The sequence below is a fragment of the Cavia porcellus genome, unplaced genomic scaffold (genome assembly GCF_034190915.1).
Source record: "Cavia porcellus strain 051 isolate PalLab524CR breed Dunkin Hartley unplaced genomic scaffold, mCavPor4.1 scaffold_4, whole genome shotgun sequence".
NCBI classification, from domain to species: domain Eukaryota; kingdom Metazoa; phylum Chordata; class Mammalia; order Rodentia; family Caviidae; genus Cavia; species Cavia porcellus.
This window is the reverse complement of record NW_026947487.1, coordinates 98,874,798-98,902,074: the sequence shown is the minus strand read 5'-3', so window position 1 is coordinate 98,902,074 and position 27,277 is coordinate 98,874,798. Positions and strand designations below refer to the sequence as shown.

General features: G+C 40.2%; 1 protein-coding gene across 1 annotated transcript in view; it reads left to right on the top strand.

Moving 5' to 3' along the window:
* Cmtm4 (CKLF like MARVEL transmembrane domain containing 4) overlaps window positions 1-27,277 on the top strand; it is a 56,357-nt gene that overhangs the window by 18,374 nt on the left and 10,706 nt on the right. The window contains exon 2 of the mRNA XM_003471938.5: window positions 26,146-26,322. Within this exon, the coding sequence (XP_003471986.2) occupies window positions 26,146-26,322 (177 nt within the window). The remainder of the gene's footprint in view (window positions 1-26,145; window positions 26,323-27,277) is intronic.

The following is a 27,277-nucleotide window of genomic DNA, read 5'->3' as shown; positions in this document are numbered from 1 at the left end:
AGCCCTCGTTCTCTCCCAGGAACCATTCTGTCTCTTCGCCATCCTCATGGGTCTCCTTCCAACCTGCCACCTTTGCCCCTTGCCTGATTTCTTCTTCTTTATTCTGAGACGCCCCAGTGGCTTCTGTCGAGGCACCCTCCTTACTCTTCCTGCTCCAGTTACACATCTGGTCGTGTGTCTTTTGGGAATCTGGTGCTGGACGAGGCTTACAAAGCTTCTTTATGTCAAGGAACTCACAGTTAAAGTCATACATATGTTTGTCTATAGTATAAATACCACATTTTTACCCCAAATGGTACTTACCAGAGTGGTCGAAAAAATTTGTTGTCTAATTTTGAAAGTATTCGTATCTGTTATCTTTTAATAAAAATCAGACCATTGTACAAAAAGGAAGAAAAAAGTGAAAATTCCTGCTATTCTCATCAGCTGGAGAGGATGACCACCACTAATAATTAGATGTATATTGTTCTAATCTTGTTCCAGTGTGTGAAAACTTACAGAAATGGGGTATTCTAGATTTTTTTTTTTTCCTTTGGTACCGGGGGTTGAACTCGTGATCGCACGCGCTTGCAAGGCAGGTGCTTATGCCACTGAGCGAAATCCCCAGCCCAGAAATGGGATATTCTAAATGCTGCCCTTAATTCTCCTTTGAGTATGACACAGGCTGGTTTTTAGAGTTGTAACTATGGATTTACATTATTGCTTTAACTTTCAATGGAAATGCAGAATGCAAGCAGAAGAGAGCACAAGCCATGAGTACACAGCATGACTCACTGTCTTCGGCTTCTCTGGTTGTCCAGCGTAATAGACTCTGTCTTGCTTTTGTTTTGGTTGCCATTTGGAAACTGGTCTTTTGTTTCATGATTGAGAGGCAAATTATTTTTTGTCTTTTTCTTTTTTGTTTTTATCGGTACCAGAGATCGAACTCATGACTGCCTGCTTGCAAGGCAGGTGCTTATGCCGCTGAGCTAAATCCCCAGCCCCCTTCAGTGGCAAAATTGAAGCCTTTGCTCTGAAAGAAATAACTAAAACTAATTTAGAATTTTTCATATCACATTTTGAGTTTAATTAGGGAATATACACCATTTCTTTCTGAAGGCATGAAATAACTGGCAAAAGTTTCCTCTGTATTGGTTTGGGCACATGCCAAAGATGTTGGTGGTCTCCACTGTTCTGGTTTTAAAATTAATATACAGTAAATTGACTTTTTGGTATATGGTTCTATGAAAAACTACACACACACACGCACACGCACACACACACCTCTACACCCCTTCATTTTTCCACTATCATAGTTAGGGATATAAAGCAGCCTTATCAACACACAGCACTTCTTCCTTCTCTTTCCAGTTTCATCTAACCCTTGACAACTGCTCATCCATTTCTTGTGACTATAGTTTTGTCTTTTCCAGAATTTCCTAAAAATGGAATCATAGAATATGTACTTTTGAGACCATAATACAGCATTCATTCATACTGTTTGTTTTTATTTTTTATGGTGATGGGGATCAAACCCAGAACCTTAGGCATGCAAGGCAAGAAGTCTACCACTGAGCCATATCCCCAGCCCTTCATGTTGTGTTTTATCAATAGTTCATTTCTTTTTATTGTTGAGTAGTTTTCCATTGTAGGTAGGTACCTCAACCCCTCCCTTCCTCCATTTCTTCACTCCACTCATTTTGGGGTTCTGTCGGATCTATAGGTTAATGTGTCGGATCTATAGCAATGTGATTTTTGTTGTATCTGGTCCATTTCAGGGTGATGAAGCTCTGCTTTTTTCTAAATTTGCTGACAGCACTTATAATGAGCAAGGGTTGAATTTTGTCAGTTTTCTCCTGCATCAATTGATGTGTATTTTTTCATTGAGCAGCTAAATATGGTGGAATATATCTACTGATTTTTAAAAACGGCACCATGCTTTTTTACTCTGGTAAAACTCACAATCAGCTATATTATTCTCTTTTATGTATTGCTGGGTTTGATTTCCTAGTCCTTGTTGAGTACTTTGTTTTCTATATGCATAGGAAATATTGGCCGGTAGTGTTCTTTTCTTAAACTACCTTGTTTTTGCTATCAGGGTAATGCTGGTAATCATATGAATTGGGAGGTGATCCCTCTTGTTTTCTAGAAGAGATTTTGTATAATTGATATCATTTTTAATGCTGGGTAGAATTTGCCAATGAAATAATATGAGCCTCATTTTTAGAAGGTTTTAAACTAACTAATCAGTTTATTTGATGAAAGGCTACTTAAGCTGTCTTCACAGCTTGAGTGAAGTGGGGTTTTATTGTTTGTTTTTTTGGGGGGTGAGTTTTGATAATGGCTTCAAGAATTCATCATTGTCATTTATTTAAGAGCTGTTTGTAGTTTTCCTATTTTATGCTTTCAACTTCTGTGGAAATTGTAGGAATAGCTTCTCTTTTATCTCTCTGGCTAGTAAACTATGCCAATTTTTGTTTTTTTCCATTTGACTGTTTTCAGCCATGTGTTGTATATCCTTTCATGTACTTCGGTATTACTTTGCCCCATTTTTTTCTCAGCCCATAGAATTTACAGTATCTTTTTATGGTGGCTTATTTCTCTAGCATAGTATCCTCCAGGTTCATCCATGTTATATCATGTGTCATAATGTTTCAACTTCTTTTTTTTTTGTCTTTTTGTCTTTTTCCTTTTTATCGGTACCAGGGATCGAACTCACGACTGCCTGCTTGCAAGGCAGGCACTTATGCCGCTGAGCTAAATCTCCAGCCCCAATGTTTCAACTTCTTAAAGTCAGGATAATATTCCTTTCTATGTATATGTCACATTTTGTTATCCACCCTCCAGTGCATACTTGGGAATAATGTTCCTATGAATTTGGTTATTATGCAAATCTTTTTCTGAGATGGTATTTTCAGATCTTTTGGTTTTTTTTTTTTACTTTTTATTTTTTTAAAAACTATTATTTTAAAGATGGTAAAACTAAACACAACAAAGCAGATCATAAGAACACAATGTAAGAGACACAGATTTCAAAGCAAGACAAGAGGAGATCATCACTGTCTATCATATTATCTCTTGTTTTCTTCTAAATAGTTGTCCATATCTTCACACTCAACAGATTCATACAAAACAAAATAGTATTAAACTGATCAGAACAAAGTAATGGAGGCATTTTTAGGCCTTCAAAACCAGACAATAGGAAATCAACAACGGCTGCCATAATGTCTCATTTTCTTTAAAATAACTGTCTATACTTTCATATATATTGAAATTAAACAATACAAAACAGACTAAAATCACTTTAAACAAAGAATAATAGTATTGGTGGATTTCATAGCATGCTATGGAATCAGCACTGGATACCATAGTGTCTCTTTTCCTTCAAAGTAGCTGTTCATTTCATCATGCATTGATCTTTTGTGTTTATACCCAGAAGAATTGCTGGGTTATATAGTAATTCTAGTTACATTTTTAAAGTAACCTTTATGTTCTTTTGCATAATGGTTGTACCATTTTATGTTTCTACCAGTAGTGCCTAATTGGTCTAGTACCAGAGTTCTAATTGGTCTATATTCATACCAACAGCCTTTTCTTTTTAAAATTGTAGTAGCCATGCTAAGGAGCATTAGATGGGTATCTCATTGTGGTTTTGATTTGTATTTTTTTGTTGATTAAGATCTTTTCATGTGGTTTTTGGTCACTGGTACATTTTCTTTTGATCGAATACCTATTGGAGTCTTTGCCTATTTTTAAATTGGATTTGTTAAGTTGTAGGAGTTTTTTTAGATTCTGGATAATAACCCTTTAACATTTAAATGATTTGCAAGTATTTTCTCCCATTCCATGGTTTGCCTTTTCATTTTACTGATTCTGTCTTTCAATGTACAAAAGTTTTAAATTTTGGATACTATTTTACAATTTTTATTTTTGTTATCTAAGATTTTGGTGTCCATATTTGTCAGCTTTCCTGATGCTGGAAAAAGCATCTGATACCCACAATTTAAAGAAGAGATGTTTACTTGGCTCGTGGTGTCAGAGGATTTGGTCTGTGGTTTGCTGGCTCCAAGGCAAAAACATCATGATAGAAAAGTGTGGTGGACCAAAACTCTTAGTTCATGGAGGCCAGGAAGCAGAGCACAGGGGAATAGCACCAGGGATATACTGTTCAAAGGCACACCTCCAGAGACCCACGTCCTGCTGAGCTTACCCACTAACAGAACTTGAGCTGTGAACATCAGCGGTAGTCTGGCCACCGTGCTCAAACATAATCTTCTGTTTCTTTGCTGAATTCATCTTTCCATTCATTTTCCTGGTTCTTTGTGCCAGGTAATTTTGGTTTATATAGTTAAACCATGACTACTTGATTATTTTGTTGTGAGAATCTGATTTTGTTTATATATTATGAAGAATATTATTTTTGTTCCATTTTGCTTTAGAGGGGACTCAGCCTGGTTTAGGTGGCAAGCTCTGTCTGACCAGCCTCTTAGGAACTGGGGATTCAATAGCAATTCTGTTATAAAATCTTTGCAGTGTTGTTTGGATCTTTCCTTTGTATGTGCACCTGGTGGCTAGATTAGGATTTGAGTAAAGAATCGTCCCATAGTTAAATTCTCAGTGTGCTATTTAGGGGCAGATCCACATGTGTACACCTTGGGGTGATCTCAACAGTCTGTAAACATCTACGAATTTTTCCTTTTGCTGTCTCCTGGGTACTTTCTTGTTCCTTAGAATCCCTTTTGAGGTCTGTGTTCACAAAACTAGCCCCTTTAATTCTCAGATGGGAGGACAGGGAGAGAAAAAGTTAGTATGTGTTCATTCACCTCTTTGGGACTCTTAATTCCTCTGATGGCATGGGGAAAATCCCCTCCTTCAGCATCATTGATGTCTGCATCTGCCCTGCACGTTAAGATTACCTGGGATTAGGAATATAAGAGAGATGGAGGAAAAGCATTTAGAAAGGAAAATAATACCCAGGACTTCCCTTATGTCTGTGAGTGTTAGGAATCCCCTTGGCTACTTGTCCAGCAAACTAGAGGGATTAGCCTGGACACTCTTTGTCTATACCTTGGTTCCATTTCTGGATTTGAGGATACTTGAGCCCAAACTGCAGATACTTGAGGAAAAATATGACCCTAATTGCTGTTCAGAGGTACTTTGGATTTGGGTCGTTTCCACCATCTGCCTGCTACTACTATTAACTTTTCAGAGTCCTGCTCTAAAAATCTGCTCCAGGGATTGTTTCCAGGGCTGGTAGTGCTTCATCAAGAGACTGACTTGGAGTTGGACCTTCTTCATTAACTGAACTGGAATTCTAAAATTGTAATATTTGGATGCTAATTTGTTTTTATTGTCTGTAGCAAATAGGCTGCTGGCTTGCCTGCTGGTTTGCTTAGACTAAAGATAAATCACAGAGCTGTAATGTTTTGATTTAGATTTTTGTTTGTTTTGCTTTTATGATAAGCAAATGTTTTAAATATCACTCTGAGATGTTACTAGCATGTACAAGGACTCATAACTATGTATTTAGTAAGGTTTCAGCTTCATCATTTCATTAATGAATAGCTTTCTGCTGTGAATATGAAAACAAAGCATTCAAGAAAAGATTTGTAGACAACCCTCCAACACACAGGCGCACACACACACACACCCCTGCACAAAAAATGAAATCTTTTGCTTCCTCCTTGATGGATCTGCACTCAGCTTCTGCATGACGGATATTACCAGCCTGTCCTGTTTTCACTCAACTTCTCCGTTCTCTTCTGCTTTATGTTTTTATTGCTGAATCTTTGGCCTTAAGTTTATTCAGATTAGAGTCCAGTTTGGCTGATGGCACCAGTTTGGCTGTGTTGCTGTAATTTGTGTCTTATCTTGCACTCTAACAATCTCAAGTCTCTTATCTATGGATAGGACAAATGATAAACCACCTTTGCATTTTTTAAGTGGGTCTAGAAACTTAATGGGCTTTCACCTGAGCCCATGTCCTAAGCTGACATTGAATGCTAATTGTCATCCTTTGGATAGGGTCCAGCTTAGACATGGTTTAATGTCTTATAGTGGATGCCATTCTTGGCTGCTAAGTCAGTCATGCCCAGCTAGTAATTACTGTACTTTCATAGGAAATGGAGCAGGGAATGAACTGGACACAAATTTTGAGAATGCCACCACTGTGCACTAAGGTAAAAAGGAACAAAATCAAGGAACAGGGCATTGCTGGAGGCCGGGTCAGGAAGCTGGGTCAGCAAGTTTCAGGGCAGGGGAAGAGCTGACCAAGGCCAGGGAGTGCTGAGTGCCTGGAAATCACCGAGGGGCACAGAGTAATTTGGGAGGCTTTACCTACCATTTTGCCTGTTTTTAAACTGCTTTTTAAGGAGTTAACAATTAAAACAAATAAACAAAACAACGAAAATACTAGTAAGTTGAAGGAAACAGATTTCCTGGAATTGTACCAATCAGAAATGAGCACTGTTCACATTGTGTGTAACACTTTTGTTTCTGTGTGAATTTATCCTCATATGTATATATGTGCTGGGGGTAGAACCCAGGTCCTTGTGCATGCTAAGCACATGCTCTGCTAGCCTCCCTCAGCTCTTTCCCTATATTTCTCTGACCCCTGGCAACTGATAATCTTAGCTCTATCATTAGGGTTTTGCCTTTTCAGACTGTCATGTAAGTTGAATTATTCAGTATAGAGCATTTTGAGTCTGGCTTTGCTCACTTGGCATGGTTCCTGTGAGATCATCCTTGTCATGTATGTCGTATTACCCTTCTTTGTGTCTGAGTAGTTCCATTTTGTGGATGTACTACTTCTTGCTTAACCATAGAATTTTTTTTTTCTTTCTACTTTTGGGTGATCTTGCATAGAGCTGACATGATCATTTGTATATAGGTGTTTGTTTGATCATAATTTTCATTTCCCTGAGGTAATGCCTAGTAGTGGGATTGCTGGGCCCCGTAATATATGTATGTTTCATTTATAAAAATCTGCAAAACTAGCCAGCTGGTGTAGTACATGCCTGTAATCCCAGTACTTATGCTGAAGCAGAATTACTGCAAATTTAAGGTCAGCCTGGGCTACATAGTAAATTCAAGGCCAGCCTGAACTATGTAGCAAGATCCTGTTTCAAAAAACAAAAACAAAACAAAACCTACCAAACAATTTCAGAGGGGCTTGTACCATTTTCACTAGTGGTGTGTGACATTTCATTGCTTTTTATCTTGGCCAACACTTGGTAATTGTTATTTTTTAAGTTATAATTAGTCTAGTGGCTGTAAAATGGTATATGATTGTGGTTTTAATATGCATTTGCCTGATGGCTAATGATACTGAGGATCTCTCATGTGCTTATTTGCCACCTGGATGTTTTTTGTGACAAGTCTATTCATATCTTTTACTTACTCATTTATTGAGTTGTTTGCTTTCTGTAGAGATTGAGATTTTATGTATTCTAAGTATATTCTTCAGCATTCTTTTAAAATTCAGCTTTTTAATATAGAAAATTTCAAATACAATGCATTACTGAAGAAAAGAGTATTACACATTCTTATGTACTAGCATCCTGCTTCAACAGTTCCTGCTTGGATAGTTAGCACTGTTTTGCATTCTTGTTTCTTCAACCCTTCTTTTTGTTAAATTAAAAAAAAAGTTCTTAGGTGTCTTAACCTTTCAATTATAAATAGTAAATGTGTATCTCATTTTTTCAAGTGACACGTCCACCATATTAGTAACACATCTAAATAATAATTCCATACTATCATCTAGCCAGTGTATATTACTTGTCTCTATTGACCTCAAAAATACCTTTTTGCTTTGTTTGAATTAGGATGTAAGCAAGAACCATCCATTGCATTTGATTGGTGTAAGTTTCCCTCAATGTATAATAGCCTCCCCCTTTCTTTTATGCTATTTGTTGAAGAAATGAGGTCTTTCATCACATAGATGACCCACATTTCAAGTATCGACAGCTGGTCTTCTCACTCTCTCCTCACCTATAAACCAGAGACAGGGGAACTTGTGTCTGTGCAGTCACAGCAGCAGGCAGTAATGAAATTAAGATTGATAGGTGGGTGCTTGATCCATTTGTTTAATATTCCTCTTTAATTCTTCATTTAGTGATGTTAACAGATCAGTCATTTCTCATAGGGATGAGAGAATTTTTGCCCCCTTCAAGGACATTTGGCAGTATCTCAGTATGCATTTGGTTGTGACCACTGAGGCTGAGTACTGGCAGCTGCTGTGTGGAGGCCAGGGATATTGCTAAGCATCATACAGTGTACAGGTCAGCCTTTCACAGGAAGCATAATCTGGTCCACAACATGAGTGGGGTCAAGTGTGAGAAACCCTGTTTGAACTGCAGCATGGGAATCAGATTTTGAAAAGCTCCCCAGATGAACCAAGTACATGAACCACTGGTGTAGAGCACGGGTTACAGGAAAATAGAGATAAAATTGGTTTGCACTAAACAGAACCAGAGAAAACTTTAGTGGGAGAACGATGACTCAAATGGGGGTTAGGAGGATGACTTAGGTAAGTGAACAGAAGACTTACAAGATTTTTTGGGTTGAATTCAGCAAAGTTAATGTCCTTTAGTTTTCAGGTAAATTGAGAGACTCAGGCCTCTCAGACCCAGGCATTACCAAATGGTGCTTTTCTTATTGTGTCATTCCTTCTGTGTTTGTTAGCTGAAGTTTTTTCAAGGGATTTTTATGATTATGTATTTGCCTGCTTGGAAATAGAGCTTGTACCAGATGGGCAAGGTACATGCTTGATTTTTGCCTCTATCAGTTTCCTAAATAACAAACTGATGCTTTTTTAGCAACTCTTTAGCAAAAAGTTGAGAATATTTAAGTGAACAGTGGATTTGTAATGTCAATGCAGACTTGTAGAATTTTATGCATTTAATATATGTCAACATTTAGTAGTTGGTTAAGATTTTCTGATTTGAAGTCATTTCAGACCTAAGAGAAAGGTTGCAAGAATAGTACAAAACAATATATACTTTCAACTTTTACCTGAATTTTCCAAATGTTAATTTATTATTTTGGTTTTATTTTTTCTCTTTCTGTCTATATATAATGTAAACATTTATGTTTTAAGGCTTTTGCAGAGTGCAGTGCAGACTTAGTGCTTTTTTATCCCTAAAAACTCAGATCCTAAAGACAAGGCTATTTTGTTATCTAATCACAGTAGAATTGCCAAAGCCAGGAAATTAACATTGATTCAGTTGTATTAGCCAGGCTATGGACCTTTTTCATGTTTTCCTCATTTTTTCAAAACTCTTCTTTTAGTATAAGAAAGTAATGGATTGTTATTGCAGTTACTTGTCATGTCTCTTTAATCTCCTTGAGTCTAGAGTAGTTCCTCAGTCCTTGTTTTTCGTGCCATTGACATTTTGGAAGAATACATGCCAGTTTATTTTGGTTTGGGTTTGCTGTTTTCTCTTGTTTGGATTCTAGTTATTTTGTGGCATTGTCAGGAATCCCACAAAAGCAATGATGCTTCTTTTCAGTACATCATATGAGAGGTAAACGAGGTAAACTTTTTTCTATTACTGGGACCTTCACTGTCAAGTTATTTTTCCTATGTAATTAATACATTTTTTATAGAGGATACTTTTAGACTAGGTAAAATATCTTTTACATTCTTGCAAAGTTTCCTTCATTCATTTCCATGTCCATTGATGATTCTTGCCTGGATCAAGTACTATGGTGGTTGCCAAAAGTGATCTTTATAAATTTGTCCTTCCACATTTACAAGTTGAATTTTTTACTATAAGGAAGAGTTTTCCCATCTCCCCTCATTTATATTCATATAGACTTACAAATGTGAATTTTTTCATAGATCTTAATAACTAGCTCCACATACTCCTCTCTCCAGCTGGAGATTGTATAGGCTGAGCACAAGCCCTACTGTTGAGCTATACTCCCAGCCCTATTATTGATTTTGATACTCACATTGTCCCCGACTTGACTAATGGGAGTGCCTTAGAAACTGTGCTCCTGTCCTTCAGGTACATTCGCTTCACTCTCTGAGCACAGGATGTTCAGGCACATGTGATCCTCCCACCGTAGTCCAGGAATTCTCCGAGAACCCTTGTTCTTTTAAGTGAAAAGTGTGTGTGCACATCTGTGCATGTGTGTTTGTGTGTGTATGTGTATATATATATTTATATAATATATGTAGACAGTTTTCCTGCTTGGACCTAAATTAGCCATTTCATCAAGAAATTCTCATTTCCTTCAGTGAGAAACAGTATTTAGAGATACCATTCTGGGCAGTAAGGGGCTTACTGTTGCTGTGTAGTTACTTCTGACTTTTTAGTGCTTTTTTTTTGAGACAAGGTCTCTCCAGTGTATATTTTTAAAAAGAAAAAGTAAGTCATATAAATATGCCTCCATCCCCAACTCGTGCTTAAATTTTTGATCCCTAGAAATTAAAAATAGAATTACCATATGCTCTAGCAATTGTACTTGCAGTTATTTGCCCAAAGAATTGAAAGCAGGGACTTGAAGAGATATTTGTACACTGTGTTCATAACAGCATTATTCATGTAGCTGAAAGGTGGAAAAAAATCCAAGTATCCACTGACAGATGAGCAGTAAACAAAATGTGGTATATATGTACTGCAATAGATATTATTCAGTCTGGAGGGCCTTGTGACATGTGCTGGGAATACATTTTCCCCCCACACTGGAGCTGGTGAATCAGGGCGTGTGTCTTGAGTTCTGTTAGACTTTTCACGTACTTAAGACATTGATTACCATTTACTTATTTATTTATAAATTTATTTATTTTGGTTTTTGGAGACAAAGTGTCACTACATAGTTCAGGCTGATTTTGAACTCATTGCATGACCAGCCTGGTTTCGAATTTATGGCAGTCCTCTACCTCACACTCCTGAGTGCTGGGATCACAGGCATGTGCCACCATGTCCAACTGACTGCCATTTTTTAAATACTCTGAAGAGCAGACATTGCTAAATACTTTACATTTTATCTTCACAATAACCTTATCAAGTCATAATTGCCCCTTAATCCATTTTACAAATGAGTTAGTTGGAAAAACTCCACTCCACAATTTATAAAATGCAGGCCCAGAAAGGAAAAGTCCAAGATCATGAAGGCTAACAAGCAGTTGAGTGGAGATCAAAGACCAGGACTGTGAGACTCCAGAGTCCCAGCTCTTAAACCACTATGCTAAGTGGTGATACCATTCAAAGTTAGAGAAGGGGCTTTTGCACTCACTTTTGTGGATGTCTGAGGATGTTAAGTAGAGATGCCCATTTGATGAGGCGAAGGGTCCTGTTGGATAGCAGCCCACACCTTAGAGAGTTCAGACTAAGGAGGTAGATTGGGAGTGGGAGTCCAGAGCAGGAAAGTTGTTGATTGTGTATGTCTGCTAAAAACACAGGACAGGCAGTGCCCTGGAGAGCTCTGTTTTATAAGAGGAAGCAGGATGGACTGGGAGCAGTGGGAGCCAGTCTGTGGAGTAAGCATAGAATCCTCTGGATCATGGCTTTAGGCACTCAAGTCTCCCTGGCTCCCTGCTAGCTAATGCTTAGTTCCTTGATTTTCCTTTCCACAGGAAGCAGGCTAGAACCAGTCTGATGGTGCAGGGGGTTTAGGGCTGCGGGTCCCAGTGAGCTAGGCTGTCCTGGGTTTCTACTTGGTCTTTTAGGATGTGCAATTCACTTTCTTGGCCTACTGATCTTCAGCAGAAACCTGCTACAGCTGCTGACTTTTCTTTCATTCAGTAAGAAAAGTAGTGTCCCATTTCCATTTGGTGAAGGGTGTTTGCTAGAGATGATAGGGTGAGGAGGTCCCTAAGAATCAAAGCAGGAAAAAGAAGGAAAGGGGAAAAGCTTTGCTTTTGTATGATGTGGGAAAGTGATGCTGTCTTGGAGGTTTCTGCCTCATCTGTGATGCTAGGAGCATGAAGGAAAGGGAGGAGGGAAAGAAAATCCTAATGCCAGCAGCATCGTTAAACATCTTCAGATGTGTATGGCTTGAAGGCTGTTTGTTTCCTGTGTCCTCTGCATGAGCATTGTTTTTCTCCATTACTAATCTAAACGGTCTGAAAATGGAGCTTGTTAGGCAGGGTGGCTTTAGCAGTAAAATTCTGTGGACATTCTCTTGGCAAGAAAGATGCTGACCATCCTGTGGTTTTCTGAAATCATGTGCAATTATATCATCAAACCACATAAGATTTTTCTGGATTTTCTTTTGAAAGCAAGAGAATGTTTTGCACTTCATTGGATAATACTATTCATGTGCTCTAAAGTTGTTGGATATCCAAAACATAATGTATCGTAATTCCCCTAAGATTGTGACATTCTTTGACTGCTGCTGCTGTTCACAAGTACCTGTGGGTATAATGTGTGCATTAGAGCTCACTTAGGCTTTTAAGTATAAACCTTTGCATTAAAAAAGTGAGTCTTACCAAAAGACTGAGATTGAGTGCAAATTCCAAAGTTCAACTCTTTATTTATGGCTTCAAGATTCCAAAATAGCAAAATTATTTGCACAGTAGAACCCAGCTTAAACAGTCTATCAGGAGTTTTGCTTGAGTAGACCTATGGACTGGGACCCGGTTTAGACCAAACCAGGCAAGGGCTTTCTGGGGTGTTAACAGCCTGCACCCTTCAGTATTCAATGGAAATAAAGCCTTCAGGGGTGAGGCAGCCCAGCTTGGAGAGTGGCTGCCCTCTGGGGTGCACATCCTGCTGCCCTCTGGGATGCCTAAACCATTGGGCCATATTTCCAGCCCCTTGATAATCATTCTTATCCATTATATAATTTTGAGTGAGATCCATGAATTGCAAAGAACCCTTGGCCTTTTTAGGATAACAGGTTAGGAAACAAAAATACTAACGTGTGACAAATCAAGTCTTTAGCTGTGATATTCTGTTTCAAGGGCAAGTATTGAACCAGTATAGCAGATTGCCCCAGGGAATGTACCAGAATAGGCAGTTTGGAGCACAAGGCTTGGATTAACATCCTCAGTGTGGTGAATATAAATTAGTTTTTTTTTTATTTTTAAATTTTGTTTTTATGAATTGGGTTTTTAATTCCTCATTTTCTCTGCTTGTAAAGTGAGATCAGGATCATCGACCAGCAAATGTATCTGTATTTCTTGGAGAATGTAGTTTTGGATCTGGAACTAGGGAAACAGCCCCTGCTTGTCACAGGCAAGCCAGTTTTCTTCTTCTTCCCCAGGACAGTGTGCATGGTCCTGAAGTATGTGATGGTGATGGTGGTGGTGATGGGGACGCCAGTGTGGCCATTTTGGTCAGGGAGCTGCATAGACGCTGCACCTGTCCTTGTTCACCTTCATTGCGTTTACCAGATGCCATGGGGAAGCTTCAACTCCTGGTCTGGGGCTGGGCTCAGGGGCTGCCAACCTCGTGAGTGAAGCTCATAAGAAATGACTGATTGCCACGAACTAGGCAGGGCCAGTGGTTTGTGGACATCTTTATATCCAGCTCCGTGGAATTCTTCAGGTGGCTTGCAGGTTTGTTACTAGGTTTTTTTTTTGTTTTGTTTTGTTTTGTTTTTGTTTTTAGTGAACTGTAAAGTCTGTGATTATGTCTAAACATGATCAGTATAAATGAAAACAAAAATGATTTTTAAGGGTATTGTGACTTTCTTCACGGTAACCTGCTCTTGCCTTTTCTTTTTTTTTTTTTTTTACATTTTTTTTTTTTCTTTTTTCCTTTTTATCGGTACCGGGGATCGAATTCAAGACCGCCTGCTTGCAAGGCAGATGCTTATGCCGCTGAGCTAAATCCCCAGCCCCTGCTCTTGCCTTTTCTAGGGTATACTTTTAATTGCCTTTTGTCTGTTTGCTCTGCCCAATCTTGTTCTGCAAAGCCAGTTTTTCCCTTACTCTTCACTTTTACTTTTTCAGACAAACTTTTTTACTGCTTTTAAAAAAGAAGCCCAATTTTAAAAATTCTGTTTATGGCAGTTAACTTTTTAATATGCAACCTAACAAATATAGAATTTAACCAAAGTGGTATAGTAATCTTATTGTCAAAGAAGAGCAAAGTAAGTCCCTGACATCTTTCTGTAAGTCACTGTTGTTTAAGGCCACTCTGGACTGTTGGCACGTGGTGCACAGCGCGGGCGGCCCAGGTGAGGGAGGGAGGGAGGCCGAGACCCTTGCCAAGCTCCACAGTGGGCACTGCCGCTGGCAGGAATGGCTGCCTCTTCCCGGTCTGCCCCGCCCATGTCACTCTAGTCAGCGGCATCCTCTTTTTTGGCCCTATTTATCTATCCTTCCTTCCTTCCTCACTTTCCTTTGTTTTTTTCTTTTTTCCCCTTTCTCTCCTTCCTCCTGTTCTTCCTCCTTCCTTCTCTTTCTCCCCTGCTTCCTTATCTTCCCTCTCCATCTTTTTCTCCTTTTCTGCTCTCTCTCTCTCTCTCTCTCTCTCTCTCTCTCTCTTCCTTGAGACAAGGTCTCGCTATGCAGTTCAGGCTGGCCTTGAACTCACAGTGATCCTCCTACCTCAGTCTCTGGATCCTCCTGCCTCGGCCTCTCAAGTGTTAGTATTACAAGCATACTCTATCATGCCGGGGCTTACCTTTCTCCTCTTCCTCCTCTTCTTCTTTTTTTTTTTCTTCTCCGTTCTCCTTTCTCCTCCTCTTTTCCTTTCCCTTTTTCCTCTTTCCTTTGTTCCCTTGTTCCTCTTTTCCTCTTCTCTCTTTTCTTTTTCTTCTCTTTCTCCTTGTTTCTCTTCTTTCTCCCCCTTCTCTTCATCCTCATTCTCATCCTTATCCACCCGCTTCCAGGGTGGATGAGGGGGTTGGACCCCACGCTGTCACACAGTTACAGTTCAGCCCTTTTGTATTTTTTTTTTCATTTTTTATTTTGGTACCAGGGACAGAACTCAGGACCTTGCACTTACCAGGCAAGCACTTGAACTGTTGAGCTAAATCCCTGGCTCCTTTTTTATTTTTTTGGGCCATTGTCTTGCTAAGTTGCTAGGTGCCCAGACAAGACTGAAATTTGTGACTTCCCTGTCTCACTGTTGAGTGCCAAGATTACAGTTGTGTACCACCATGCCCAGCACATGTCTCATCTTTCTTTCTTTTCTTTTCTTTTCTTTTCTTTTTCCTTTTTATCAGTACCGGTGATCGAACTCAAGACTGCCTGCTTGCAAGGCAGACGCTTATGCCACTGAGCTAAATCCCCAGCCCCCTCGTCTCATCTTTCTTAACAGTGAGACATATTTGCTTCTGTTTCTTGGCTTCTTTGCTCCACTAATCACCACTGATTAGTCTTCCCTGCCAGTGGGGAGTGGAAGGTTAGCCCTAGAGGCCTTCTGTACCTTTCCAGAGCAGGTAGTTTTCTTTTAACCCTTTGCAACTCTTACATCCCTGGTTTAGGCAGTGTTTAGGGGAAAACTAAAGATCATGTGCAGAAACACAGAGACATCGATGCAAGTTAAATAATTTATACCTACAAATACCTACAATTTATACCTACCTTTGTTTCAGAACCAAAAAGTATTTGCTCATTGCTTTGTTATTTCAAGGGAGAGAAGAATATTATATCTTAAATCTACCCTGCTTGAGGAATGAGACAGAAGGACCCAGATTATTTTTTCTCAGAAGAGTGTAAGAAATTCCTAGAGTGAGATCCCCTTAAGAAGAAGGGGAGAAGTCAGACACCCTCATTGTACTGTCTCTCCCTGCCCTCTGCCTCATGCTTTGTTCCCCGGTTTCCCCTGTGGTTAAAAATGTGGAGGACTGGGGATGTGCCTCAGTGGTAGTACTTTTGTCTTGCATGCACGAAGCCCTGGCTTCAATCCCCAGCAAAGCCCTGTGTTCATTCCCCAGCAATGTACGTGTGCACACACACACACACATACACACACAAAAAGATGTGGGACAACTCCCCGAAAGTTATATATTAAGCATCTCCTGGGGGAGATTGAGGTATGGGAAAAACTAGCCTTGGGTCCTTGAAAACACCTGAGCCACACAGTGGAGGTGGCATGCACTTCCTAAACAGGTATGAGGATTGGAGGTAATACGTGTGGTCACAGAGCCTGATGGTGCCCTCGATGCCTTATGCATCATGCTCCCTCATTGTGAGGCATTGTTGTTACAAGGTGATGGAGCCTCTTGGCAGACTGTGTAACATGGAAGCTTAGGTTTTAGGGCATTTGTCATTTAGCAGATGCTCATGGATACTGATTGGAAAACGGTTGGGAAATATCCTATGCCTCTTCTGTCATCTGGCTGCACAATCCCATCTTAATGTCCTCAGGGTGCTGAGGCACCAGGTGCTTTCTGAAGAGGAGTCATCACCTGGCCCCATCCAGTGCCCTTCCTGCCCTTCACATCCTGAGATCTTCCATCAGAAGCTCACCTGCTGGGTTCTGCTACTGAATACAAGCCACATCTGGCTCTTCAATGTTTTCTGTTTTTGTGAGAAAAGAGACCTTTTAATTTTGAATGTGTTAGAGCTGATTAGAGCTCTGCCGGATTGTGAGGGCAGTGTGGGCACCTCTGTGTACACATGTGGTCACCACTCAGTGAATGTGGCCCTGTGTCTTTGCTACCTTACTAGGTCAATGAGCTTCTGTGCTTTTACTCTGTAAATTGTGTAAAGCTGATTGAGTATTGACCAGCACATGCTTTTGGGGTTTCTCAAATTGGTTTCCCTCCAAACACCTCTGTGCAAAGTGTTAATAGGTGTGCTGGGGAGAAATCCTGTGCTAAAGTAACATTATCCATTTAGCAAGTAAAGGTAAACAGGTTGTGTGGTTTTTCAGAACTGGCAATTGCTGATCTGCTATCAGTATGTCAAGAACAGGGATAAAATTAAGGTGAAAATAGTATGGGGCTTAGCACAAAGAAAATTCAGAGCTAGATGGCTGTCTACATGGCCTTGCAGGCTTGTGTGAATTTAGCACTGCTCTGTAACTAAAAGAATATGACTGCATCAGTAGCTTCAGATTACAACACCAGCGTTAACCAGAGTAATAGTTTGCAAACCACTTTTCCTATCATTAGTTTAGGAGATAAAAGGTGCTCTGCTCTTTGGTCAGAAAAAATTTGGGAACCACTAAACTTAAAAACACAGGCACTTTGATGAGGGACTGGGTTTTGTCCTAACCTTCCACCCTGTGCCTACCCAAAGGGTGCAGTTAAAAGCCAGACACTGCCTCGCAGTTCCCACCTGCTTTTCTTCCAGGACTGCTGGAGTCCACTGTTGACCAGGAAGCCATCTGAAGCCTTCTGCTGCTGCCCCAGCCCTCAGTGATTCTCTGTTTTGCACCCAGCAGCACTTTGGTCTCAGTCCCTTCATGGCATCAAGCCCTAGGCACCTTGTCAGTTATTTGACTAATGCACTTGACTCTGACTGATTTATAATAGAATGTGTTGGTAGCTTTGTTACTGGCATTCCTAGTTTCCAAGTGACATAGAGTGATCAGTGACACAGAAGAAGTTGTTGGGTCTCACCCCTTGCTTGCCTGACTCTTGGGCCATCTCCATTGTGATTCTGCTGTGGACCTCATTGGGGGAACAGACAGATAAGCCATGCTGCAGAGGAGGGAGCAGATGAGTGTGGGTGTGGAGCCTGGCCTGCCTACCTAAGCATGCAGCTGGGCTCTGTGGCCTGTCCCAGTGTCTTGGAAACTGAGAACTTGTCACAAGTTTGTGCCTGATTCCTGGTTTGAGGAGGAGGAGACTGTTTAGGACAAACCATACCCTTCCTGCCTGTGGAAGGACGCCAGGTTACAAGTAATGATTAAGCTCAGGTATGCTCTGCCTGGTTCTTCCAGTAGTTTGAAGTAACTTATCATGAAAGGAATATATGATTTAAGAAGAAAAAGAATCAAGACCAAGGAAAAAAAAACAATATTTGATCCCTGCAGAATTTCTTTATTGCTGTATGCTTGGAGTTACAATAATTCCTCCCACATAATAGATGCTTGGCTAATTTTAGCCAAAGAAAGGAATGATACCTAAATATTACTTTGAAAAAATAGACTTTCAGGGCTGGGGATTTAGCTCAGCGGCATAAGCGCCTGCCTTGCAAGCAGGCAGTCGTGAGTTCGATCCCCGGTACCGATAAAAAGGAAAAAGACAAAAAAAGAAAAAATAGACTTTTAACACTTAAAGGCAGATGCCCATATATATATCAGTAACTTTACAGGGTATAATGTCTGACTCCAATATAGAGACCAACATTTCCTTGAGATATTATGGGCATCAAAAATCTCAGATCCTTTAAAGATATAGTAGTGCTGTTCATGAACTTAATTCGGTTAGGTTTGATATTGACCTTACGGGAAAATTTGATTCAGTTCATAATCAATTCAGTTTGTGAGCAGAATCATGGAAAGAATTAAGTCTGCGAATCAAGGTGCCACTGCATCCTTACTCCCAGACGGACGAAGGTCCCTTCCCTGTATCAGTCAGAATGAACTAGGCCGTGCTGCAGTGGAACCAACCAGAGTTGTCCCATGTGTGCATTCTCTGGGATCAGGCTGGTGGAGCACTACTGAGCTTGCTGGAACCAAGGCAGAGGTAGAGGGAAGAGCCCAGGGAAGTCTCATGCTGGCCACAGATCTGCTGAAGGTGACACACTTGCTAATTCATTGACCGAAAGTAGTCTCTTGGCCCCACACAGTTTCAGGGGAGGTGGGCAGAGTCATCTCATGTGCTGGAAAGTACAGATATTTAGTGATCAGCACTGACTACTCTTGCATCCTTCATGACAGATTGGAATTCATTTGACAATTTTGGTTTTCATTGGGTGGTTTCTCGGTTTGCAGTGCTGCTATGAAACATAATCCTAGGTACGTTTTCAGTAGATGGTTCCTGGTACCATGTGAGCCAGTGCAGGAGTGCGGCTCACCCAGCAGTGACTTGCACTCTTGTGGAATGCTGGGAGAGCTGCTTGCTAATGTCACATAGGACCCTCCAGATTCGTGTCACTGGAGACGCTGTCCTGTAGGTAGTTATTTTGATTTTTAAGTTATCAAAAGTTACTTATTTAGGTTTTTTTTTTTTGAGCCAGGGTCTTGCTGTGTAGCTCTGTCTGGCCTCAATTTCACAGCAGTCCTCCTACCTCAGCCTCTTGGGGCTGGGATTATAGTATGTGCTGCCACACCCAGCACACTCAGTGGTGGCCTGCACACAGGCTTGTGTGTGACCAGGGAGTCACTGGAAATGATGAACTCTTCTGATAAAGAAATGGAATCAACATAGACTTGTAGAGTGGCTTTCATTTTCCATTAAAGTTTTAAATTTCATTTAAAATATTCATGAATGGCTTCAAAGCAAAGACTTGGTTCTAAGACATCACTTATAATAAAGTAGGTATAAACTTAATAAACCTAGATTTTAAAAAAAGTGTTCATACATGGAACATACAATTTTTTTCTTATTAAAATGTATACTCATCATAGACATTTTGGAAAATAAGGGCAGACTAAAAAATCTACCTACATTTCTATAGAATAGATTCACTATTAATATTTTTATTGTAAATTCTTCCTAAACTGATATCTATGTGATATATTTGCATATATTCATGGTTACATATATTTGTTTCTTATATATTCATATTATTTGATATGTATATAAAAACATATACATAAATTAAAAGTCTCAAGGACTGATAATAATATGGTGTGTTTAAATTTAAAATTTTATTACAGCAAAAGACATTGCCATTAATCTCTCTCGAAATATTCTCTCTTACTCAGACATACTTATCCCATTCTTGCCACTTCCTGAAGCAATTCTAGAAGCCCAGCTGCCACTCAGCAGAAGGGCAGGGGCATAAAAACGTTGGTGTCCTCACCTGCCTCACTCACCGGCTCAGGCCTTGTGGGATTTCTAACTCTTCCCCAAGGACGAAATGTCTATGAAAGGTAAACATTTTTAATTGATTGAGGACACTGAAGTAGTCTTGATAGTGCAACTAAAGATACAACCTTGAGGGATTATTTTGGAGATCAACTTTAAGAAAGAACAGAAAAATAAGAAATTATGAATATAAAAGCATTTTCTTTTGGGGCTGGGGATTTAGCTCAGTGGCATGAGCCACCTGCCTGGCAAATGAGAGGTCATGATCCTCAGTACCAAAAAAAAAAAAAAAAAAAAGGTATTTTCTTTTGCATTGGCTTCCAATTAGATCCTTTAATCCTTTATATTGTATTTGAATTTCAGTGTGCTCAGCAATTCTGAAAAACTATACAAAGCCAATCTATTAGGTATATTACATAAAAAGAGTCAGTATTCTCTTCTAAGGGGCCAAGAATGTAGTGCAAAGGTAGAATTTGATTCCCAGTATAATGAGGAGGAAATACATTTTATACATTGACTTATTGATGCATATGTGTAGGAGATTGTAACCAGAACATTGGAGGAAGTTTTGTGTGGCTTTTCTTTTCTTTTCTTTTTTTTTTGAACTATCAGACTTTGTTAATTCAAAATTTGACAGAAAAACCAAGATATAACCTGATACATTGGGAACACAGAACTGCAACCTCCCACGTATACATACTTGCTGTTTGTGGTACTGCTGTAGTTTTTGTTCTCTACAAACTCTGGAATAAGTTCTGTTTCATGTGATTCCCACCAGAAAAAAGGGAGAAAATGTGGTGCGTGTTCACGGTTGCATATGCTGCATCAGTGAGCACATCTTGATAAGGTACAACTTCTGTGTTTGTGCGAGTGACAGTAGGACTTGTCCCTTATGTTTCATACTTGATAAGCTGAAGAATTTTCCACAGATAGGCTTTCAGCTCCATATGTTTCAAGCTCATTTCTCTTCCACTATTCACATACTGTAGTTGGTTATGATAGGACAAGTTTATCTTAGAAATCTGGGGACCTGTCCCTTTGTCACATGTCAGGTCAGTCAGTGTGGTGGACATTGGGAGGGCTCCTAAATTTAATGGATACCTGTATCAGCTTCCAATGAAAGTCTCAAAATGCCCATTGCTACACCATTATCATCTGGCCCAAAAAATTGTGACCAGGAGGAAGTTAGAGTGAAAAGAGGTAGTTGTCTTAGCTGTTTGAGGTTAAAATTGCTTGCTTTTGTAGTAAGGTTTTACCAAACATAACTATGGAAACACATTGCTAGATGTTTCCACTAGAGTTTTTTCCAGGATCTTGCAACGATCTGATGCGAGTGGGGGACCCTGAAGCATTAGCCTCATCACCTAGAATCAATACACCTCTGGAAAACTTCACAGCATAAACTCCAAATGTGCCTACACAGAGAGAACTGGATGTGGTGGTGAACAGTACTGTTTATCCCAAGGCCTCCAGAAAGCCTTAATAGTTTATATCAGATTAGTGATCAGTGGTAAGGTGCTACAATAACCAGCAAGTGCTGGCTCCTCCCCTCCCTTTGTTTTTTTTTTTTAAATCGGTAAGGGGGGGGGGACTGCCTGCTTGCAAGGCAGGTGCTTATGCCGCGGAGCTTAATCCCCAGCCCCCACCCTTTGTTTTTTTTTTGATGTTGCCAATCATACTTAGTCACAGTTATGGGAACCTGACAGCTTGGTAACATCAGTTTACTTATCTACTCTGAAAATATTCTGGGTTAACTGGTTGGTACTTGGAAAGGGCCCTACAAGGACATCTGTGACCTCCTGATTAGCGCGTATTGTAGCTTGTCCTTATTTACATCTTGAACATCTCTGTAAAATTTTCCCATGTGATTTTTGTCCTCTGTAAAGTTGCTGTATGTTGAATTACTTTTGATTTCTTGATTATCTTGTAGTTGTTGGCTTTGACTGAGTTCTTTGTCTTATTGGTTGATAACTTACTGGTTGATTGGAGGATAACTTTGAGTTCTTTGTCTTATTGGTTGATAGGTAGGTTTACTTCAGCTGTGATTATTAGATTTCACTGTTTTGGAGACATTTTGGCGTTTTGCTGGGTCAGATGTCATTCTTGTAATGACACAGTATTAGAAACCATCTAAAAATCAGAGGAGTTGATTAAATTGTGGTATGTGTATAGGTATGGTATATTTATATATTTTTACATATAAATATTACATTGTCATTAAAAAGAATGTATTGTTTTGTTATTGTGCAAATACCTGTGGATACTATTTATAAGAAAAAGAAAATGAGATGTTTAATACAGTTTTATAGTTTAGAAACTATATATCCATGTAAAGATCAGTAGATATAACATTTCTTTTTTTTTTTTTTTTTTGTGGTACCAGGGATCAAACTCACAACCTTGCGCTTGCAAGCTGGAGCTTATGCCACTGATCTAAATCCCCAGCCCCAACATTTCCTTATTTTGTATACAAGTTATTTATAGATAACTTTTTGTATATTTCATTTTTATATCATTTTTTATTTTGAGCATAATTGCCATTTGAGGCATGCAGGGATGCTATTTTCTGGATTAGGAACCAATAGAGAAATGGTATGGTGGGACAGTAGGGCAAGAGCAACTGAGGATCAAAATCGCCCCACAGCCCCTTAGGACATGTCTACATCTCAGGATCTCTATTTTCTTATTTGCAAGATGGAGCTAATGTCTACCTCACAGGGTTGCGTCTGGGGAATACATGTTAATCTGGTGCTTGCTTCATAGGTAATCAGTGAATAATAGACTTGTTACTAATATTAGCAATTATAACATAAGTGAGGTCTCCCTCTAATGTGTTATCTACTACTGCATAACTAATTACCCCAAAATTTAGTGGCTAGAAACTACAAACCTTTACTATGCTTCAGCTTCTGGGGGTCAGGAATCCTAGAGTGGCTTTGCTGTGGTTCACACAATTGTACTCAGGCTGTTGCCTGGGGCTGTGTCCCCTGTAGGCTCAACTGGGGGGAGCATTTCCTAGATGGCTCATTCATGTGCTTATTGGCAGGAGGCTTTTCTTCTATGGCAGCTGGGCCTCTCCCTAGGGCTGCTGTGCATGCTGATAAGGCAGCTCATTTCCCCCAGTGTCAGTAATCCCAGAGAGACAGAGAGGAAGACGGAAACCACAGTGACTTTTCTGACTTAACCTGTGACTTTATTTCTGCAACACTGACAGGTCAGCCATACTCATTATGTCACAAGGACAAGAGCCCCCAGAAGGATGGATGCTTGAGGCTCTCTTGGAGGCTGACTCTCTTATCTAGTTGGTAGCTGGCAAACTGAAATTTCACTTTCAATTGCCTGATTCTTTCTCTCCTGAACATGACAGAGTGTCCAAGAGTAGCCCTCAACTCTCCTCTTTTCTGTTTCTACTACCCCAGGAGGGGTCTTATCCTGTCCCATGACTCCTACTGCATCTCTATCCCATCCTCCCCTCGACACTCGAGATCTAACCACCAACCCACATGAAACCCATAGTCATTTCAACCACAGTGTGGCCCGTCCCTTGGGGTCTCCTGTTCCCTTGTCACTTCCCCATGCCAGTATGGCAGCACAGCACTGTTCTTCCGTGTGCTCAGGTGGAAACCTGAGGATCATGCATGCCTCCCTGTGCCTTTCACTTCCCATCGTGTGCCAGCAAGTCCTGTGGAGTCTGTCTTCTGCACTGCTCCAGTGCCACCACCCTGATCTGTGCCACCCTCCCCTCTACAGAGCTCTTCTCCAGCCTACACTGGAGGCCTTCCCGTGGTCTCCTCCTGCAGTAGCTGGTGGCCTTTTGAAGATCTAAATCAGATCATGGCGCTTCCCTCATGGACAGAGCCACAGGCCTGTTGCACCTGCACACCTGCCTGCACCTCTGGTTTTGTGTACCCAACTTCTTCTAGGATCCTCCGTGGTTCTTCCTCTCCCAACTGGAACCTTGCTGCTGCTCCTGCCTCACAGCCCCCTTCTCCAGGGAACCTTCCCTGCTTCCTGCAGCTCTTCCGCGGCTGGTCCTTGTCAGTCCACCTTCCAGGGCCCGAAGTCCAGTTTGCACACTCTGGCTTCATTATGCTTTATCCACCTTCTGACTTTAATTTTTCTCCTTTGTCCTAGTTGCTAACTTTATTTTTAATTTAATTTTTAAAACTTATACATTGAACCATGATCTAGAAAGTGGGGAGTATTCTGTTTTGTTCACTATTGTAATGAATAGCCTATCAGATTTGCATATTTTTGAAGCCATCTTTACTTTAATATTTAAGAATGTAGGTGTTACCTTCCCACACAAATATGGTTGAAGTTAGCATACCAGAAACATTTGTAACTCATCAGCACTGTGTGTTATTTCTTGCCCAGGATTAGTAGATCCGATTACAGGGGTGAAAAAGAAAAAAAAAAGGAAGTTTAGAAGTTTCCCTTATGTGAACTGTTTCTTTTGTGAATTGATTGTGCGTCAGGCATGTAATTCAGATGGAGAATGAAAGCCTGTGGTTCTGCAGAGACTTTAAGAGAGCTGTTAGGAAAAGCATAAGATATGTACGCAAAAGATGCATATCTTTTATTTTCTAGTGGACAAATAAAAACTACATTTTTTATGTACACCTTATATTTTGAAATACATCTGTACATGTTGTGGAATGGCACAAACCAAGCTAACGAGCATGTACATTATCTTAGTTTTTTCTAGTGAAAAAATGTAAACTATTCTCGTACCCATTTTAAAAATAGAATACATTTCATAGAAACTGTAGTCATCATGTTGCACAATTGGATCCTTTTTTTCACAGTTGCTCACATAAGCTAATTCTTTCTAACTGAAATTTGACCAGTTTGACCTTTGACCAAGACCTATACTTTCACTTTTCTATTAAGACAACTGCAAAGCTACAGTATCAAGAGCTGGACTTGTCTGCTGTGAGTGGCAGGTGTGGGGCTTTTGTGGCTCCTTGGCCCCCTTTGGCCACCTGTGTGCAAATTATTGTGCTTGATGCCTTAGGAGTAAGAGGGGATGGCCTTTCCAATCCCCATACACTCAGGACACAGAAAGATACATGGTCTATTCTGGGAGAGGACCCTAGAGTGGCCTGTGTTTTGGTTACCTCTTCCGCGTTAATCATCGAGGGCTCTTTTCAGAAAACAGATTCTGACTGTGCAGGGCAAAGCAGGAGGCGGAGCTTCTGCATTTCTCACAAGCTCCGGGGGATGCTGTGCTGCTGGCCTGAGAGGAGCTCAGAGTTGCTTCTGCTTCCCTGACCTTGCAAGGTGGGGGCCAGCCAGGAGATGGTGGCACAGGTCTGACATAGGATGGACTGTGAGATGGTTGGGAACAGAGCCAAGACCCAGGAGCCCCAGAACTGATCTGGCTGTGAGTGCTTGAGACCACCTGACTTTCCCTTGATCATGGGACCATTCATTCAGCCTCGTACCCCTTCCTCCTCCTGAACTCTCCCTTTAAACGTTCCCTTGGTAATTACCATTTCCAATGATAAATCTTTATGAGCTTCAAATTCTTGGGACATATTACTTAGAATGTTAGGTTCTCGAGAAAGACCAATTCTCTTATTGAGAGATTTTTAAATGTTATTTTATTAGCAACTGGTCCATCTTCTCCAAACAAAGTCCAGTGATAAACTTTATCAAGCATTTGAGTTAATTAGGAAAGCCTCTTTAGGCTGGGGATTTAGCTCAGCGGTGTAAGTGCCTGCCTGGTAAGCACAAAGTCATGAGTTCAATCCCCAGTACCAAAAAACAAAAACAAAACAAAACAAAAAACAAAACAAAACAGAAAAATCCAGGAAGGCCTCTACTTTTCAGGGACTTCTAAGTCAGGGAAGAGAGGATTATACCTGTTACTCTTTGGGGTGCCAGTTGGTTTGTGTGACTCCAGGAAAAACCAAGTTGCAGATTGATAAGATTGTGCATTCTCATTGTTTGGCACAGTTGGTATAGAAACCAGGACTGGGAACCAGATATAAGAAATACAGAAAATGATGGCAGCAGAGAAGCTAAAATCCCACAGAGGTATTCCTTCTGTTTCGTCCTTTCTAAGGGTCAGAAGCTTGCACTGGTCCACTGCACACCAGCACAGCAGTGAGGACTTCACTGTTGACATTGGGAATGTGGTCCTTCCGTTCAGGTCCCTTACCTGTTAACATGTCTGAGTCAAAGCAAGTCATATTTCTAACAGTTACAGTCCTATTCCCAGAGGACAACTGGGCAGCTGTACATTGGTGGTGTTCAGCTTCAGGCATGGCAGGGATATATGTCCACACTTGTGTACTAAATATCCACATGCGTTTTCAATTTTCTTCCTAGATTCTGGCCCTGATTGCATTCATCTGCATTGAGACCATCATGGATTGCTCCCCGTGTGAAGGTCTCTACTTCTTTGAGTTTGTAAGCTGTAGTGCATTTGTGGTGACTGGAGTCTTGCTGATTCTGTTCAGCTTCAACCTTCACATGAGGATCCCCCAGATCAACTGGAACCTGACAGTGAGTACTCCTCACCCTTTTGACTGAAAGGATTGGACGCTGCTAGGCTCCCAAAGAAATTAGAATCTCTCCACATCATGTTTGATTCTTCTTTATTTTGACACTTAAATAATTTCTTATAACTCAGCTGTGAAGTTTTAAATTTATTTACTGGGTTGAGTAAAAGTACAAAATACTTTGCATCTTAACTAGTGGTATAAACATCATAGCAAAATTCTCTTGACCCTCTTGAAGATTCCATTTCATGTTATGATCATCTGACAAGATCACTTACATTGCTATTTGCAGAATATGTGAAAGAAAATAGAATGAATATATTTGCATGTTATTCAGTCTACATACAAAACCACCTGCAAAAATATTGATTCTGGAATAATTGAAAATATAAAGAAGTTACCAATAACTTGAAAAGCCTAAAAATATTATTAAGTCGAAGGCAACTGGGAGGGGAAAGGTCTTCTTGAGAAAATGGTCCCTATGTTATCTTGATGCAAAACTTTCTTAGAGAGAAATAAATGAAGGAATTACTAATCTAGAAAAAAAATGGTTTGTCTTGGCATTGAAAGCTGAGCAAAATGTGATGATAACTTAAATTTACACTATAGTTTAAAACTTCAAGATAACTGCAAGTATTTTGTCTAAGCTTTTGTGAATAGTTTTAATGCCTCAATTATTTTTTGAGTAAGGTTTGTGTTATGTGCAAAAAATGCTTACGAGGGGCTGGGGATTTAGCTCAGCGGCATAAGTACCTGCCTTGCAAGCAGGCGGTCGTGAGTTCCATCCCCGGTACTGATAAAAATGAAAAAGACCAAAAAAATATATAAAGAAAAAAAAAGTGCTTACAAGTTGTGACTTCAGCCGATAGTGTAGTGAACAGGGAGTTCATGTGAGCCTCAAAAACCTGTCTAAGCTGAAATGCACACTCAGGAGGCAAGGACAAGGTGGTTTCCTTGTT